A 16711-nucleotide genomic window follows, 5' to 3' on the forward strand; every position below is an offset into this window, starting at 1 on the left:
TCTTCAACATTTATTTGGCCCCTTTATTCTCATTGATTGCGAACTGGGGGGTGAATGCGATCTCCTATGCCGATGATACCCAACTGGTATTCCCTTTTAAAGACTTGTCGAATGCCTCTTTTGAGAATTTTAAAAGCTGCTTAAAAGATATAGCACAATGGATGAACAACAGACTCCAGCTGAATGCCGAGAAAACTGAGGTGCTATTCTTCGGTAACAGCCAACCCCCCGCCGCAGACCTTTGGTGGCCTGAGGAAATGGGCTGCCCCCGGCTCCCGCAGGCTGCGCAAAAAACCTGGGTGTAAAGTATCAGACGGACCTATTATTTTCGACCCAAATTCAACAAGTGACAGGTGCTTGCTTTGGCATCCTAAGAAACCTGCGTAAAATTTAAAAATTTACATCTAACATCTACTGCCAGAAAACTGTCACCGGTCTGTGGTTCATGCCACAGTTACCTCCCGTCTGGATTATGCGAATGGCCTGTATGTGGGCCTCCCAGTGTACCAGATAAAGAAATTGCAGATGGTCCAGAATGCGAGATTGATTAAACATGTCCCATTCAAGCAGCATATCTCTCCGCATCTCAAAGCACTGCATTGGTCGCCAGTTAATAGTAGAATTAAATTTAAGGTCATAGCCTTTCGGGCATTCCACGGATCCTGCCCCTGCTATCTGAAGTAGAGGCTTGGTGCATATAAGAAGCCTTGTTTTCTCTGCTCAGGTTCCCAGAACCTGCTACGCACCCCACGAGTTTGGAAAGCTCGGCTAGGGGGCAGATCCTTGTCACTTAAGGCTGCCATGCTTTGGAATGCCTTGCCAACTGCTTTGCGACAAATCACCTCTGAAACCATTTTTAGGAGGGCAGCCAAAACCTGGCTTTTTTAACCAGGAGTAGCCTCTTGGACTCACTGTTGGACTCTCTGTGTAACGCAGGATGCCTGGCGCACCACCAGTAGCTATAGCGCCGGGACACCTCTTAGGAGGTAACTGTTCGCGCTCTACAAAAGACAGCATTATTCAATAAAAAAAATTAAAAAAAGAAAAGAAAAATAAATAAATAAAATGTTTGAAATGTCTGCGACACCGCAAATCGACCGGGGAGGGGGGCGGGTGCATGCAAATCTACAGCACTACATGCCAAAAACAGATGGTTACAAGGCAAGTAACGTTTTACGTTTGGGACATGTGTAGCTGTAGATATACATGCTGTAAGAAGTTCTCCCAAAATGTGGTGGCTAGTCGGGGGATGTATTGTGAACATGTGAGGGGTAGACCAAGTGGCTGCTTTGCAAATGTCAAGTATGGGAATTTAATCAGGCATGTGAAACTATTGCTATGTAGGGGGCAATCATGCCTAGGAGCCTCATGATCGTCCTGACTGATACCTAGTGGTTTGACTGAAAAAGAGGTATAATTGTTAGGAATGTTTACACTCTTAATGGGCTGGGGAATGCTTTCCCTACTTGGGAATCTGGTATGGCCCTTAGCAAAGGCTGTATCTTCTGGGGTTGGAGATGGGATTTGGTTGCATTGATGGTGAAACCTAGACTGTGCAACAGCTGTATGTTGATTTGAGAGTGGAGCGGACCAGTCCTTGCTGTTGTGTGTCGCTCTCGATTAGACAGCCTTCCAGATAAGGGAAGACGTGGATGCTGCTCCTTCTGAGGTGAGCAGCTACCAATGGGCGACACCTTATATACACCTTGGGAGCTTTTGTTATTCCAAAGGGCAGCACTTTGAACAAATAATGCGGACTACTTACACAAAACGGAGAAACCTTAGATATGCAGGGTGGATAGGCGTGTGGAAATAAGCACCCTTCAGGTCGAGAGTGGTCAAGAAGTTGCCTTGCTGTAGCAGTGAGATGACATCTTGAAGTGTCACCATGTGATACCATTTCTGATAGTATATACTTGTTGAGTGGTCTGAGGTCGAGAACAGGCCTGAAGGATTTATCTTTTTTGGGGGTGAGGAAGTACAAAGAGTATACCCCTTTGCCTCCTTGTTGGGGCGATAAGGTTCTATAGTCCTTTTGCTGAGTAATTCATGCATCTCCTCTTGGTAGAGTTGCTTTAGTTCTAGAGAGAAAAACCAAAGGTGATGATGGATGGAGCGTTGACAATACAAACACTCACCCCCAGTCAACTGATCTGGGTTAAATCCATCACCGTTCTTTAGCTCACTCCGCCACCCCAGTTCAGACATGGCCATATGCAAATCAGTTTGACCCTGTGCCTCATGGGAACAGTCCAGCCCGAACTGCCAAGTCTTTCCTGGACCGGAATCAAGCTTCCCAGGACCGGTTTCTGGCATTACAGCCGTCTTCAGCCGGACTTGCTTGACTCCAGTGGCAAAATGAGCAAGGGACTCACGTCTGAGCATACCCTGCCAACTTAGGGCGAACAAAGAAAAACTAAAGGTGATGATGGACGGAGCGTTGACAATACAAACACTCACCCCCAGTCAACAGATCTGGGTTTAATCCATCACCGTTCCTTAGCTCACTCCGCCACATCTGAACCCAATAACTAAAAAAAAAAACAATATAGCCTTTGCCCATTACCAACAATAGGTTGAGTCACGGTACCGCATGACTAAGACTTATTTGAAGGAAAACAACTAGTACACTTTGACCCCAACACTAGACAGGAGTATGCACAGCATGTGTATCTACAGATGTCACAAACATTAATTTTCTATTCCTTTTTATATGAACCACTGAAAATAAATAAGTTTTTAAAAATCAATTATTCCACTTTTCTTTTTAATCAAGGTTAAATTGCTCCAATTAAGGATTTTGAAGTCGGTTTCTTTGCGGCCATCAGAGGAGATGGGGTGACTTATTTTATCTTATTTGTTTGAACGTACTTTTGCTTACAGCCACCTCTTTAAAGCTTTTTTGTCAGTCTTGATAATAGAAGGTGAATACACATTAGAAGGTGAATCAAAAGTTGTTGAGGGATTTAGAGGGGAGTACCTTTGATAACTAGATTCCATCTGACCACTTTTTTTTGTTTTTTGATAAACACATTTTTGATTTTAACAAATAATACCAGCCAATCATCAAGATGCCATGATAACAAAAGGTTGAGGTTTCCGAGGCAGTTCGGGAGTGCCTGGACGGGGGCGGCAGAGCGGTCCTGATTTTATTGGACCTCTCTGCTGCCTTCGATACGGTGCCCCACGCCTTGCTTACCGCAAGACTGGGTGCCATTGGCATCTCAGGGCTGGCCCTTGATTGGCTTTCATCATTTTTGAGTGATAGAACTCAGCAGGTCTGGTTGCCCCCTCATTCTTTGGCCCCAAAGAGACTGACAACTGGAGTTCCGCAGGGGTCTACGTTGAGCCCTTTACTATTCAACGTTTATATGACCCCCCTACTCTATTTGGCGGAACAGCTGGGAGCCAAAATAATGGCATACACTGACGACACACAGCTGCTTTTCACCTGGCCTAAGGATGTGTTGGATCCATCAGCCATCCAGCTCTGTCTGTCGGAAGTCTTTTGGTGGCTTGCACAAGTCCAGCTTAAGTGCAATGAAGACAAGTCGGAGGTTTTGTTTTTTGGCTCCTTCCCTGCTAACTTCAAGGACCAGATCTGGCCTTCAGACCTACCCTGTCCTAATGCGATGGGGGGCCCAGCTAAGAACTTGGGGGTGTGGTTCGGCCAGGACCTGAAGTTTTCGGATCACGTAAAAAAATTAACTGGTATTTGCTTTGGCACCTTGCAGACCCTGAGAAGATTTTTTCCTCTCCTCCCCAGGGCTGCTAAGGAAACTGTTCTTCGAGCCCTGATATTGTCTCGGCTCGATTATGCCAACGCCTTATTTTGCGGCTTGCTTGGGTATATGATTCATCGCCTTCAGGTGATACAGAATGCCGCAGTACGCCTGCTCTTCTCGCTCCCTAGGAGGACGAGCGTGCGGAGCCATTTACGTAGCTTGCACTGGCTCCCGGTACCACACCGAATTTTGTTTAAAATTCTGGTGTTGGCATTTAGAGCAGCACATGGTCAGGGTCCGATGTATTTGCGGAGACGATTTTCATTTTACATTCCTAATCGCGCCCTGCGGTCGGCTAACCAATGCCAACTGATTGTGCCTAAATATAGATATGCTCGATTGGGAGGCCAATCTATTTCAGTTAAGGCAGCTTATGCTTGGAATGCCCTCCCCCTCTCTCTCAGAGCCTCTCCAACCATCACTGTTTTTAAAAAAGACCTTAAGACCTATCTTTTTAATGCTCCATTATAACAGATGTGCTCAAACTTTCGAGGCAGAACTACTCACCGCGCCAGGATACCCCATGGTAATGGAGCGCGCTATAAAAGCTTTTAAAATAAAATAAATAAAATAAATAAATAAATAAATAAGATCTGGACAATCCAAAGTTAAAGTACGTGCAGAGTCAAAAGGACAACATCTGGAGTATCCCCTACCAAACTAAACCAAGCCCCCCAACCACTTCTCCCAAACCCTATGATACTTCTTGGAGCAACCACGTGCTGCATACATTGTTTTCTCCTGCGCGGCGCACCAGTCGACCCCGGTCTGCCACTGCCCCCACAGTGGGAGGGTCAGGACTTTTCCAAACAGAAGCTGTAGTGTAAAATAATTGTTCATTTCTGGACTCATCTGTGATGTCCAGGATCGCATGCTTCGGGTCATAAGGGATCTCCCACCCCTGTACCTCAGTGAGTTCCTACTCAGTGTCTCCTCAGAATCGCGCCAAGCGCGGGCATGACCATGCCATATGGAGAAAGTCAGCTGGCTCGTGACCACACCTCGTACAGGCAGGGGTCGGCTGGAACCACGCGTGGTGCAAACGTGCCAGTGTCAAATAGGTAGCATGTAAGAAGTAAAGCTGTATCATATGCTGTCTGGCAGAGGCCGTGACTGTCCTGGGCATAAGGGCGTCGCGCCAGTCCTCCTCCTCCTCCAGAGAGCTCCTTTTTTTCTTTTCTTTTTTAATGTAGTAGTGGGGCATGTTCTGTGACATGCATCACCAAGCACCCCCATACTGTAATGCATGGGTGCTGGGTTATAAATGTATTTCCTACAAGACACTCCTACATCCACCAAAAGGAAGAGGGTTGTGCAACAGGATATTGCGGACATGACCTGCGATGATAACCACTGACTTTAACAATTAATAGCTCTACTCTTGAATAGCAGAAAGACATATAGGCTGAAAATTGTTTTATTCTTTTTTTTAAGGGTGATATTGATTCGGTTTAAAAGGAAATTGCGTTGCAGTTTGCGTGTTCAGTTATTGGGAGCTATTTGGTCAGTTTTTTTATGTGCATTATTGAATTATAACACCATCTCGTATGAACTCACAAGCTCATTTAGGAAAGGTGCAAGCAGTAATCGAATTGTCTGTAACACAATGTCTTATTTTTCTCTTCACAGGACATTTCGTCATTTCTTGCTTCTAACAAATATATGAGGACTGCAACTATATTTCATACACATGTGCCAGAAGGCAGGATTGGAAAACACATATTTTTGTATGAAAGAAAGGCCGAGATTTAGCAATGAGGATCGTAACCACCCTTGGCAGGGGATTTCCAAAATATTCTTCTGTGCTTTATCTGATTTCTTACGGGAAGAGATACATAAAAGAGTTTTCTCTGTTTTAGGAGAAACAACAAGTACATTTCTTTGAGGTTAACATGCATTCTGAAGTGATAAACCGATGAGGTCGACTCTACCATCAGACTTCAAACTGCGAGGGACACCTTGTTTTCGCGCTAAAATGCAAATCTGCTATATTATATTGTGTATTTTTTTTTTTTAAATAAACAAAATATTTTTAACCCACTGCAAATTTATTGTCTTTCCACAAATAATCAGAAATGGAAAAAGAGTTATGTAAAAAAATAAAAAATGAAGTCAATGGAAATGCATCACAGAACTTTCTTTGCAAGGCAACAGACTTTTCAAAACCAACAAGAGGATAGAAAGGCGCAAGATTGCAAAACATGAGCAGAAAAATCCATCATTATCACACACACTGTTGAAAAAAACAATTGGTCTAGATTCATTTAGCAATTTCTAGTTTAAAATGTTAATGGAACTTGTCTTAGCAAAATCAAATGAAGCCTGATTTCCCCGTGCGTGTACGCTTGAATGCTTTGCTCCATATCAGCCGAACTGCAACTCACACGAATATTTAATTGGCCAAACAAAAACAGGTTTAAAGACACATTTCCACTGCAGAAGGTGCTAGGTAACAAGCGTTTGGCTGCCAAGAACTACCCTCTAAAATCCCCAAGCCAGGGATTGAACCGCAGAACATCTTACATGTGTGGAAAAGACGCAGCTTGAAAGATTCAACAGCATTGAGTTATTTGGACTTATTTTCCAGTTTACCCTACAAATTCACTGTTCGTACGCACACAGGTCCTTCAATATTTAGGATCAAAGGGCAACGGCCCCAGTTCTATTTCGAGGTTTGCCGTGTGTCTTCCGTTTGTACGGCCATCTTTATGCCATTTCCCGTCCCTTTTGTTGCGAGGTCGCTGATGGTATTTGCCTTGACCCTGTTTTTCATGTACAGGACCTTCCGTGTTCTTGAACGGCGACCTTGCTTCTGCTTGACTTAAGATGTTAAAAAACAAAACAGAAAACAATAGGGTCAACAATTTGGGAAGTTTTAATAGTAAGCAAAACATTGCTTGCCCAACCTGCATATGCTTAGCCTCCTGTTCCGCGTCTGTAACAAGATTTGCCAACTTAGCAAAGTGATGGAAATAAGTTACTTACCTGTAACTGCAGTTATCCTGTATTGGTATCTTTCATAGATTCACATGCCTGAATCATTCCCTGTCGTCGAGATGGGAGTCCCACGGTCCCATAATCAAGCAGTATTTAAATAATGCTATAGGGGCCATAGGCCATTCTAACATAGCCTATCTATGTCCTTTTTAAACAAGCATTTGCAATGCAATAGGTCCCGCATTAATTAAGTTTGAGGTATTGGCATTGCTAAATATTGCAACACCAATTGCAACAAAAGTCTATAAATTGTAGGCCAAATAAATGTGTATTTATTTTTGTAGCAATGGTGGCATGCTGCGTTTTAGATGAATATGTTTGAAAGTAAAGTGCGCCACACAGCGATTGCAACAATAGTTAATTGTGGATACGTTAACAATTGATGTGTGCACTTATGGCTGGTGGTAGGTGTGCCTCGTGGAAGCGTGCACTGACGCTGGTGGTGTGATGCCTGGTGAAAGCGTGCACTGATGGCTGGTGGTGTGATGCCTGGTGAAAGCGTGCACTGACGGCTGGTGGTGTGTGTGCCTGGTGAAAGCGTGCACTGACGGCTGGTGGTGTGTGTGCCTGGTGAAAGCATGCACTGATGGCTGGTGGTGTGTGCCTGGTGAAAGTGTGCACTGACAGTGTGGTTGTGTGTGTGGTTGTGTGCGTGTGGTTGTATATGGTTGTGTGTGTGTGTGTTGTGTGTGGTAGTGTGTGGTTGTGGTTGTGTGTGTGGTTGTATGTGTGGTTGTGTGTAGTTGTGTGTGTGGTTGTGTTTGTGGGTGTGTATGTGGTTGGTTGGGTGTGTGTGTGTGGTTGGGTGGTTGTACGTGTGGCTGTGTTTGTGGTGTGTGTATGTGGTTTGTGTTGTGTGTGTGGTTGTGGTTGTGTGTGTGGTGTGTGGTTGTGTGTGTGCTTGTGTGCATATGTGTGGTTGTGTGTGTGTGGTTTTGTGTGGGGGTGTGTGGTTGTGTGGGTGGTTGGGTGTGTGGTTGGGTGTGTGGGTGGTTGGGTGTGTGGGTGGTTGGTTGGGTGTGTGGTTGGTTGGGTGTGTGGTTGGTTGGGTGTGTGGTTGGTTGGGTGTGTGGTTGGTTGGGTGTTTGGGTGTGTGGTTGGTTGGGTGTGTGGTTGTGTGTGTGTGGTTGTGGTTGGGTGTGTGGTTGGTTGGTTGGGTGTGTGGTTGTGTTGTGTGTGTGGTTGTGTGTGTGTGTGGGCCAAAAGTGCTGAAACACATTAGGTAACAAGGATTTCACAGGAAGATCATGTCATGGGACTTAATATTGCAAAGTGCCAGCTTGTGTGCTGTGCTGAGGATAGGTATGCTGTTGAGGATTCAGTTTGTGAATATGTTTGTACAGCAGTATGATGAGATAAAATAAAAAGCACGCTATCCTTTTTCAGGGAAATTTACCCCTCCCTTATAATCATAGTGCTCACCTTAAAGTATTTCTTTCTCCAATTAATGTCCTTTCTTTTTTTATAACCAAAGCCAGAGTAGCTGAACGGTAGAGCTGTCTATTTCGAATATGTATTCCCTTCACATTCATTTAGAGTTACACAGAACACTGGAAAGTTGGGAGCTCCATTGAAGACAATGAAGTGTCTCAGGGCCAATAATGGCTGATACGGACCTTCGACTCCCGCATTCTACTGTGTGTCTTTTTATCACCCTCATTAGTTTAGATTTTGCTGCCCACATTCAATGGAATCTTCTGAAAGCATTATAGACCTTCTGTCTCAGACCAGACCCATCATTAATGCCCCCTGCCTTCATTAAAGGTCCTCGCCAGCGGTGCAGGTTTATAACTTGCAAAGAGGGTTGTTAATGACCAGTGCAGCCCTCGACAGCGTGATACAGAACTGTACTTTTCATGAACGAGTTTTGCTTTCTTTGTGATCCATTTACTTTAAGTGTAGGCCTGAATGTCCATGCAGAAGAGTAAACGTGCATTAGTCATAACTAATGTGTTTTTGATTTACACGTGTGAAACTGCTTTATTCAGTTTAAAGCTGCAGGTAGTTTACGGCTTGTTAGTTAGTAATTGGTCACTACTGCACATGTGGTTGTGGTTGTGTGTGTGGTGTGTGGTTGTGTGTGTGCTTGTGTGCATATGTGTGGTTGTGTGTGGTTGTGTGTGTGTGGTTTTGTGTGGGGGTGTGTGGTTGTGTGGGTGGTTGGGTGTGTGGTTGGGTGTGTGGGTGGTTGGGTGTGTGGGTGGTTGGTTGGGTGTGTGGTTGGTTGGGTGTGTGGTTGGTTGGGTGTGTGGTTGGTTGGGTGTTAGGGTGTGTGGTTGGTTGGGTGTGTGGTTGTGTGTGTGTGGTTGTGGTGTTTGTGGTTGTGTGCGTGTGGTTGGTTGGGTGTGTGGTTGGTTGGTTGGGTGTGTGGTTGGTTGGTTGGGTGTGTGGTTGTGTTGTGTGTGTGGTTGTGTGTGTGTGTGGGCCAAAAGTGCTGAAACACATTAGGTAACAAGGATTTCACAGGAAGATCATGTCATGGGACTTAATATTGCAAAGTGCCAGCTTGTGTGCTGTGCTGAGGATAGGTATCCTGTAATGCCCAGGTATTACCCGAAAATGCATGGTTCACATACACTGCTCGATAGGACTTTCTTTGCGTTAAAGTACCCAATGATAGCCCAACCCGGATCTGGTTATAATATGTCGATTTAAATGGAGAGGTCATTTGCCTTAAAGTTTTAGCGCTTCCGTGGTCCAGTAGGCGCTTGCCAATTATTTAACATTTGCGGCAGTTTGGTGCTCAGAAATGTTTTAGGCGGCTTTGGTGTAGCCCACGTCAATAAGTCCCCTAAACAGGAATTCTAAATCGGTACCTGCCAAAACATCAGACGTGCAAACAAATGTGATTTCCAGAATTTTTGGTGGATTAAAAAATATATAATTGGCAATGTTTCAAGCAAAACGTAGTTACTGAGTTTTTGTATGGAAAGTACTTATATTGGCGAATTAAAGAAAAAAACTTAAAGATAGAGGTGTCCCGATAGTGTGAACCAAAGCACCATGAAATAAAGCAGCAGCTGTTCCCTTTGCATTATTCTGTTACAAAAATGCACTCGTGTTATCAGACTGCAGAACCAATATTTGCATACATAATTTATTAAATAAAATATGTATAGCCTGAGAGGACTTTGTTGCAATATTGAGAAAAAAACTTCAAGACATCGCAAGAATATTTAATTCAAAGGGAGTCAGATAAGTTGGAATAATAACGTTGTAAAAACCGGAAGTGTCATTACTGGAACGAGGAGAGTTGTATTTTACTCTAAACAGGATGCGGATGGGTCCTCCTGATGAGACAGGAGGTCACGGAGGGGAGGAGAGCGCGGTCTTGTACACAATCTGGTCTCCATGGCAACGGCGCAGACATTTTGTTAACAGGACCGGCGTGGCCCGTGTATGTAACTTGGTGTCCAGCGGTTCAATGAGCTGCCTTTGAACGTCCCGCCTGGCAGCCGTCCGCTAGCGTGCCTTGGGCTTTTTACAAGGACTCCGTATTATACGTGTCAGCTGAATTTAACTGCACTTTAAATGGTCTGGGAAAAGTTTATGAAATGCTCTATGGCTTTATGTGGAATAAAAGCACATTGGAAAAAGTGTGCATCGGGAGAAATGTTTATATTTTATATTTTCCTCCTGCTGGACGCTGTTCGTTCTATAATGGTGTAATTCTAACAACTGCACATAAACTCAAACAAGGCACGACAACTCCAGCAATTCCAGTTGCTGCATTAGATTGAGTCAAACGCCACACAAAACCATGACCTTTAGAGACTGCCGTATTTGCCCTATTACAAAGCATAACAAATAACTTGAAATCTCTTGGCACAGTTTGAAAAGTTTCTCTAATGTTTTCTGACTTCATTAAATGAAAGCAAATTTTTTTTAAGCAGACAACCACGTATTTTCTTTTTACTGGTAACAACCAGCTTGGGAAAAATAATGTTTATATCGAAGAGACAGGAAAGGGACAACAAAATACAAGGGTATGGAAACTGTACTCGTCCCGTGTGTTTAAATAAAGCAGGTTTTGATTTGAGGGCGATATAGCTGGAGTGGATTTGGAGGTGGGAAAGAGAGGGAGTGAAAAGAAAACAAGCTCTCTGCATTGTGTGGCGAGGAGGGGGGGCTGGGGAGCGTCTTCCTTTGAAGTCTGATGCCGAGGCTCAGGCAAATGGTGTGTGTGCGATGTGCACGCGCCTGGCTCACACGAACTGTACCCAATCCGCAGCAGTTTGGGTAGACTTTTGAAAGCCTTACTATAATCTCGACAAACAAGCATTGCTAAAGCAATGCTGTAGTAGAGACCTAAAAAGCACTAAATGTTAAATGCAGCCAATCAGCTGCTAGCACCTTATCTATGTCCTTTTTAAACAAGCATTTGCAATGCAATAGGTCTCGCTTTTGCAAGAGCGTGAGCTATTGTAAATGACAATGCCTTTTATTTAGGTGTTTTGAAAACCTGCAAGCGGTGCGTAAACACGCACTTTGTACTTATATTAGTTGCTTAGGAGAAGCATAGCTGGCAGGAACTACGCCTCTTTTACTCCTGAAGAGCGGTAACAGTTACAATGAGCGCACAGCAGTTATAGGTATGTATCCAACACACAAAGTCAGTATGGTGCTCCAAGAAGGGAAGAGCCAGTTACCATGACTCAACAGCTAAGCCAACAAGTGGTTCAGTTTCACAATATAAAAAAGTCATTTCTGAGCACTGAATAAGATATCCATACCTCTTGGACTACCAAGGGTTTACTGATGCAGCAGTACAACTTGTACTATGAAATATAAATATTGAAGACATAAGAACGCTATTTGAAGGATTAATATACCGTATTGAGGCCCTGAGGAAGTCTGATGTCATTATTTTGATTTGACGAAACATGTGTTGGCTGCGCTGGAAAAAGAAGAAATAATAAACTGAATAAGGAAACAAGAACGAAAACCAAAACTGGAAGACTGTTATTTACTGATATTTGAGTGCTCAGAAAGGACTTTTTTATACGCCTCTTTTACTACCAGCTTTGCTTATCGTAACCAAGGACTAGAAGTACAAAGTGCGTTGCTATGCACTGCTTGCAAGATTTCCAAAAATATCAATAAAAGGCATTGTCATGTGCAATGCCAATAGCTCAAAATCTCTCAAATGCGAGACCTATTGCATTGCAAATGCTTGTTTCAACCAAATGGCTAAGCAGGTCAACAAACAGACAGTATTTCACTCCTCCTCATCCTTATCTTTCTAGGGCTGTCTCCTGCATGCTACTTAACACGGCTGTGTCCTTTCTAGAGCACCCAAAAACTGCTTTCAAGTGGTGCGAACAGTTTGCAAGAAAATGTACTTACTTACAAGAAACAAATGGCTGCTTTTTAGGGAGCGGTCAGCTGCACCTTTCGGCTACAACCCTTTGTGTCATTTGTATTTTGTAAAGCTCTGTGTTCCATTTAAATTAAAGCATGTGCACGAAGTTTAGTTCCTCAACATGGGAAAAGGAAAAAAAAATTGTTTACAAAAAGCTGCAACTTGTATCTAAGTAAAATAGTGTTTAAACATTAAAGAATGTTGAAATGTTAAGGTCCGAAACTACAAAGCTTTTGAAACAGTCGTGTAAGACTGTAACTGCACACACAACAGAAAAATAGCAACTAAAAATTATATTATGCTGGAGAAAAAGCGGTTGGTGATTGTAGATGTGCTGCCTGCAACATAGCTAAATATTATTACTGTGCAAAGGCTAGGAAGTCAGATGCTATTGTGTGGGCAACAACAGTTATAGGGAAATCCCGTTGGAAAACACCCTAGACCCTGCATAGCCTTTATGGCTAATGGTGCATTTAGAACCGAAGGCAGATAAAAACACAGTATGTGCATTGCAATAGGTCTCAAATTACTGAAAGTTTGCCAATAGGTCAAATTTTCAGTATTGTGAAACCTATTGCATTGCAAATGCTTGTTTAATCGAGCTCAAACCTAGCTCTATAGCTCCATACGCATGTGTCATCCCCAACTCACCCCAGGAACGTGCACCAAGGTCACACTTGTCCAGCAAAAACATTAGCCCTGTAACCAATCCCACTGCTTCCCGGACCAGCAAATAGATGTCAGCTGTGACTGGTGTGAGCCCATTCACCAGCAGGCACGTGGGTCGCACCGACGCCGTGCCACAACAAAGGCTGCCAGACAGTCAGTGTGTTCAGGCCGGCCTGTGCCGTCATCGGCTCCAAAACCCATCCCAGCAGGGCTGGATACCAGGCAGAGGTCCGCAGCTTCCTACCTTCTTCAACCACGCTTCCAGGCAAACCAAAAGTGTAAACCGATTATGAGGCAATGCAAGAACAAAAGGCACAAGCTTAGTGGAAGATCTTACAGTGGTTTCATCTTTGAAAAAGATATGACCCAATGACTAGTCAATGTGAAAACAATCAACACTGTTTTTTTATCCTTCCTGCCAAATTTTACCATGCCGTGTGATCCTGGGCGAATCAAATTGTTCACGTATGCCAAAGTTGCTTTATCTGCCAAAAAACGACAACATTTATAAACTATTATTAATGGCTGTGTGGGGATGGATACAAGCTACAAGCTCGGCTCAGGCAACACTCGTGCTCTTCAACCCTCTTAGTTATTCCAGTGCACGTTACAGACACTTAAACATGAACCTGCAAATGTTACACTTTTCCCAGCACGTGGCTGAACCTCCAGTGATCACACCTCTGTTAACTATCCACAATGCAGAGCACAGACCTCTCATATGACACTTACCATTTACCTCACCTCAGTAACACCTCTCTAATTCACGGCACTACAAAGCCCAGACAGTGCGCAAAGGCGCTATATAAAGACAAGTTTGTTGAAAAACAAAAGGCAGTGAGACACTCCCCCTCCACACTCACACAATGATGACAACCAACTCTGACCATTACTCAAATTAATTCGACCCATCTCCGGGCTGCAAATGGAATTGAATGTACAAGTCTAGGAAGTAAAACAGGCAAGTAATTGGTGATAAATGGGGCGGCTCTCTCCCACCAGCAGCTCTAGTGCTATTGTATTATTTTTAGGTCTCGTACTAACGTTGCACTGCACAGAACTGCTCGCGCAGCCGAGAATTAATGTCTCTTAGTAGGGGGCTTGAACCTGCCCCTCTTCTCCATTGGCTGGCTTCCTAAACGGAGGCCAGCAATTGGAGGAGAGGGGCGTCACTCGGTTCAAGCCCCGTCTTTTCCAGATTCGGGGGGCGTGTTTTTTCTCTTCTTTCTTGTTTTTGTTCTCTCCTCTTCCCATTGGCTGGAATTTTACCTTCCAGCCAATGGGAAGAGGAGAGAACAAAAACCACGACCCGAATCCCAAAATGATGATGCTTTCTCTGAGGCATTTCTGCCTCGCCTTGGAGAAAGATGGTGGTGTAGTCACGCACAGCAGGCTCAGCCCTCAACACAGAGCGGAGGCGGCAGCCGTGCTGGTGGTCTGCGCCCTCGCATTCTTCCTGCGCCCTCGCATTCTTCCTGCGCCCTCGCATTCTTCCCGCACCTTCTGCAGGCCAGGGTGCTCCAGCTTTGCCGAGTGCAAAGTCTTCTTCAAGGAGCAGAGCCTGCCGGGGGGCTTCGCCGACCCCTCCGCCGTCAGGATATGCCAGAAATACAACAGGGAGCCGCACTTCGCCACCCTGTACAGCACCGAGCACAAGACCCCCCTGTACTCCGCCTTCAAGTATACCGAGGAGGCCCCCGGGAAGGACGAAGGCTGGATCGTCGAACCCCAGGTAAGACTTGCTTCTGGCCTGCAGCAAGCCCCCGGCGATAGGGCGTTGATAGATATAGCGCCTTGAAGGGCACTGGGAAAGTTATACATTTCATTGCTGCGTTTCTTCCTCTCGTAGCCCTGTGTTGATGTCATTTAAATTGCTAAATATGAGAGGCGGGAGATTCAACAGCAACTCGAGTGGCTTCAGTCAATTTTACCCCAGAGGCAAAGAACCCGTGGTCGTTCCTTCCGAGGCGAACGGAGACAGCGCTCCTTCTCTGCAGGTAAGAACCTCTCTAGACCTTTCAGATATCCCTCCAAAGGTGGGGGGGAGATTACTACAATTCGCTGGGAACTGGAATCTTATAACCAAGGACCCCTGGGTTCTCAACACAGTAAGGGCTACCGGATAGACTTTTATCGATATCCGTTTCCAAACTACACCCCCTCGGGAGATCACCTTTTCCACCAAAGACAGGGCACTGGTGTCTGTGGAGGTTCAAGAACTTCTAAACAAAGGTACGATTATAGAGAGTACTCATGTAGGTTTCTTAAGCAATATTTTCCTTGTAGAAAAGAAAAACAAGGAACAAAGACCAGTCATAAACCTAAAAGGATTAAACCAATGGGTGGTCTACCAACATTTCCAAATGGAGGGGATACACCTCTTAAGGGATGTCTTAAGAAAAGGGGACTGGTTGACAAGGCTAGATCTAAAGGACGCTTATCTAACTATACCAATCTGGGAACCCCATCAAAGATTCCTTCAATTCACATGGGAAAACCATCTATACCAATTTTGCAGCCTTCCCTTTGGTCTGTCTTCCGCCCCCTGGTGTTTCACCAAGGTACTCCGACCCGTTGTCGCATGGCTAAGAGAGAGGGGAGTGAGACTGCTCATTTACCTCGACGATATCCTCCTAATGGCTCAGTCGAGGCAGACCGTCTTACTTCATACAGATCTCACGATACACCTCTTACAACACTTGGGCTTCATTTTCAATATCAAAACGGAACTGCGTCTCCCCTCCGACATAGTAAGGAAAGTGAGGAAAGAACTCAGGAAACTATTGACTTTGAAAGTTTTTCCCCTGAGATCAATGGCCAAAATTCTGGGCCTGCTTTCATCCACGATTCAAGCGATCTTTCCGGGCCCGTTACATTACCGAGCACTTCAAAGACTGAAAGCAAGATCCTTGAGATTCAACCTCTCCTATTCCCAATCGATTTCCCTGGACCAGGAGTCGAGAGTCGAAGTTCTTTGGTGGCTGAAGAATGTAGAGGCATGGAATGGGAGAGCCATTTTTAGGGAGGAACCGGATCTGATAATAGAATCGGATGCGAGTTTAGAAGGATGGGGAGCGAGATGTGGAGACTCCTCAACAGGAGGACGTTGGACTCGTCAGGAGAAAGAATTGCATATCAACTGCTTGGAATTACTAGCAGGTTCATTTGCAATTCGTTGTTTCACTCAAGATTCAATGAAATGCTGTGTGACTTTGCAGATGGACAACGTCTCCGCAGTTCGTTATGTCAGCAAACTGGGTGGTCCACATTCCAAAGATCTAACAGATCTAGCGAAGGGACTGTGGGACTATTGTTTGAACAAAGGTATTTCAGTTGTTGCGGAACATATTCCTGGGTTGAAGAATGAGGTAACAGATTGGTACTCAAGGAATTTCAGAGACTCCAGCAACTGGAGACTGAACATATGCATTTTTAGCCATCGAATCCAGATGGGGACCCTTCAAAACAGACTTGTTTGCAGACCACCTGAATACTCATCTGAAGGACTTCTTCAGTTGGAGACCAGACCTACAAGCTCTGAAGGTGCATGCTTTTCTTTAAGATTGGAAGGGACTAGCGCCTTATGCGTTCCCTACTTTTGCAATGCTACCTCGCCTTCTTCTCCATGCTCGACGATACAAACAGTGCATGGTCGTGATAACACCACTTTGGAGATCTCAGGCTTGGTTTCCAACCATCTTGGAAATGAGCGTGGATTTCCCAATTTTGATCCCCTCTCTCGAGGAAATTCTTCTAGATCCACAAGGTCACATACACCCCCTTGTAGAGCAGGGCCTTCTAACTCTGATGGCATGGAAGATTTCAGGAGACAATGGAAAATCCCTGGGTTTTCGTCAAATGCTTTCAGACTCATTTCTGAGTCATGGGCATCTGGCAC

The 16711-nt window shown here is 44.7% G+C and overlaps 2 protein-coding genes across 5 annotated transcripts in view; one reads left to right on the plus strand and one right to left on the minus strand.

Moving 5' to 3' along the window:
• PIGB (phosphatidylinositol glycan anchor biosynthesis class B) overlaps window positions 1-5798 on the plus strand; it is a 166197-nt gene extending 160399 nt beyond the window's left edge. For 2 of the 3 annotated variants that reach the window (XM_078684865.1, XM_078684866.1), the window contains exon 12: window positions 5415-5798. In XM_078684865.1, the coding sequence (XP_078540991.1) occupies window positions 5415-5537 (123 nt within the window). In that variant the 3' untranslated portion in view covers window positions 5538-5798. The remainder of the gene's footprint in view (window positions 1-5414) is intronic. The other variant, XR_013609834.1, reaches the window with a different exon arrangement.
• A 16-nt stretch (window positions 5799-5814) lies between these two features.
• Window positions 5815-16711, minus strand: part of CCPG1 (cell cycle progression 1) — a 387788-nt gene continuing 376891 nt past the window's right edge. For both annotated transcript variants that reach the window (XM_078684863.1, XM_078684864.1), the window contains exon 9: window positions 5815-6605. In XM_078684863.1, coding sequence (XP_078540989.1) covers window positions 6413-6605 — 193 coding nt within the window. In that variant the 3' untranslated portion in view covers window positions 5815-6412. The remainder of the gene's footprint in view (window positions 6606-16711) is intronic.

The sequence above is a fragment of the Lissotriton helveticus genome, chromosome 3_2, assembly GCF_964261635.1.
Source record: "Lissotriton helveticus chromosome 3_2, aLisHel1.1, whole genome shotgun sequence".
Lineage (NCBI taxonomy): Eukaryota > Metazoa > Chordata > Amphibia > Caudata > Salamandridae > Lissotriton > Lissotriton helveticus.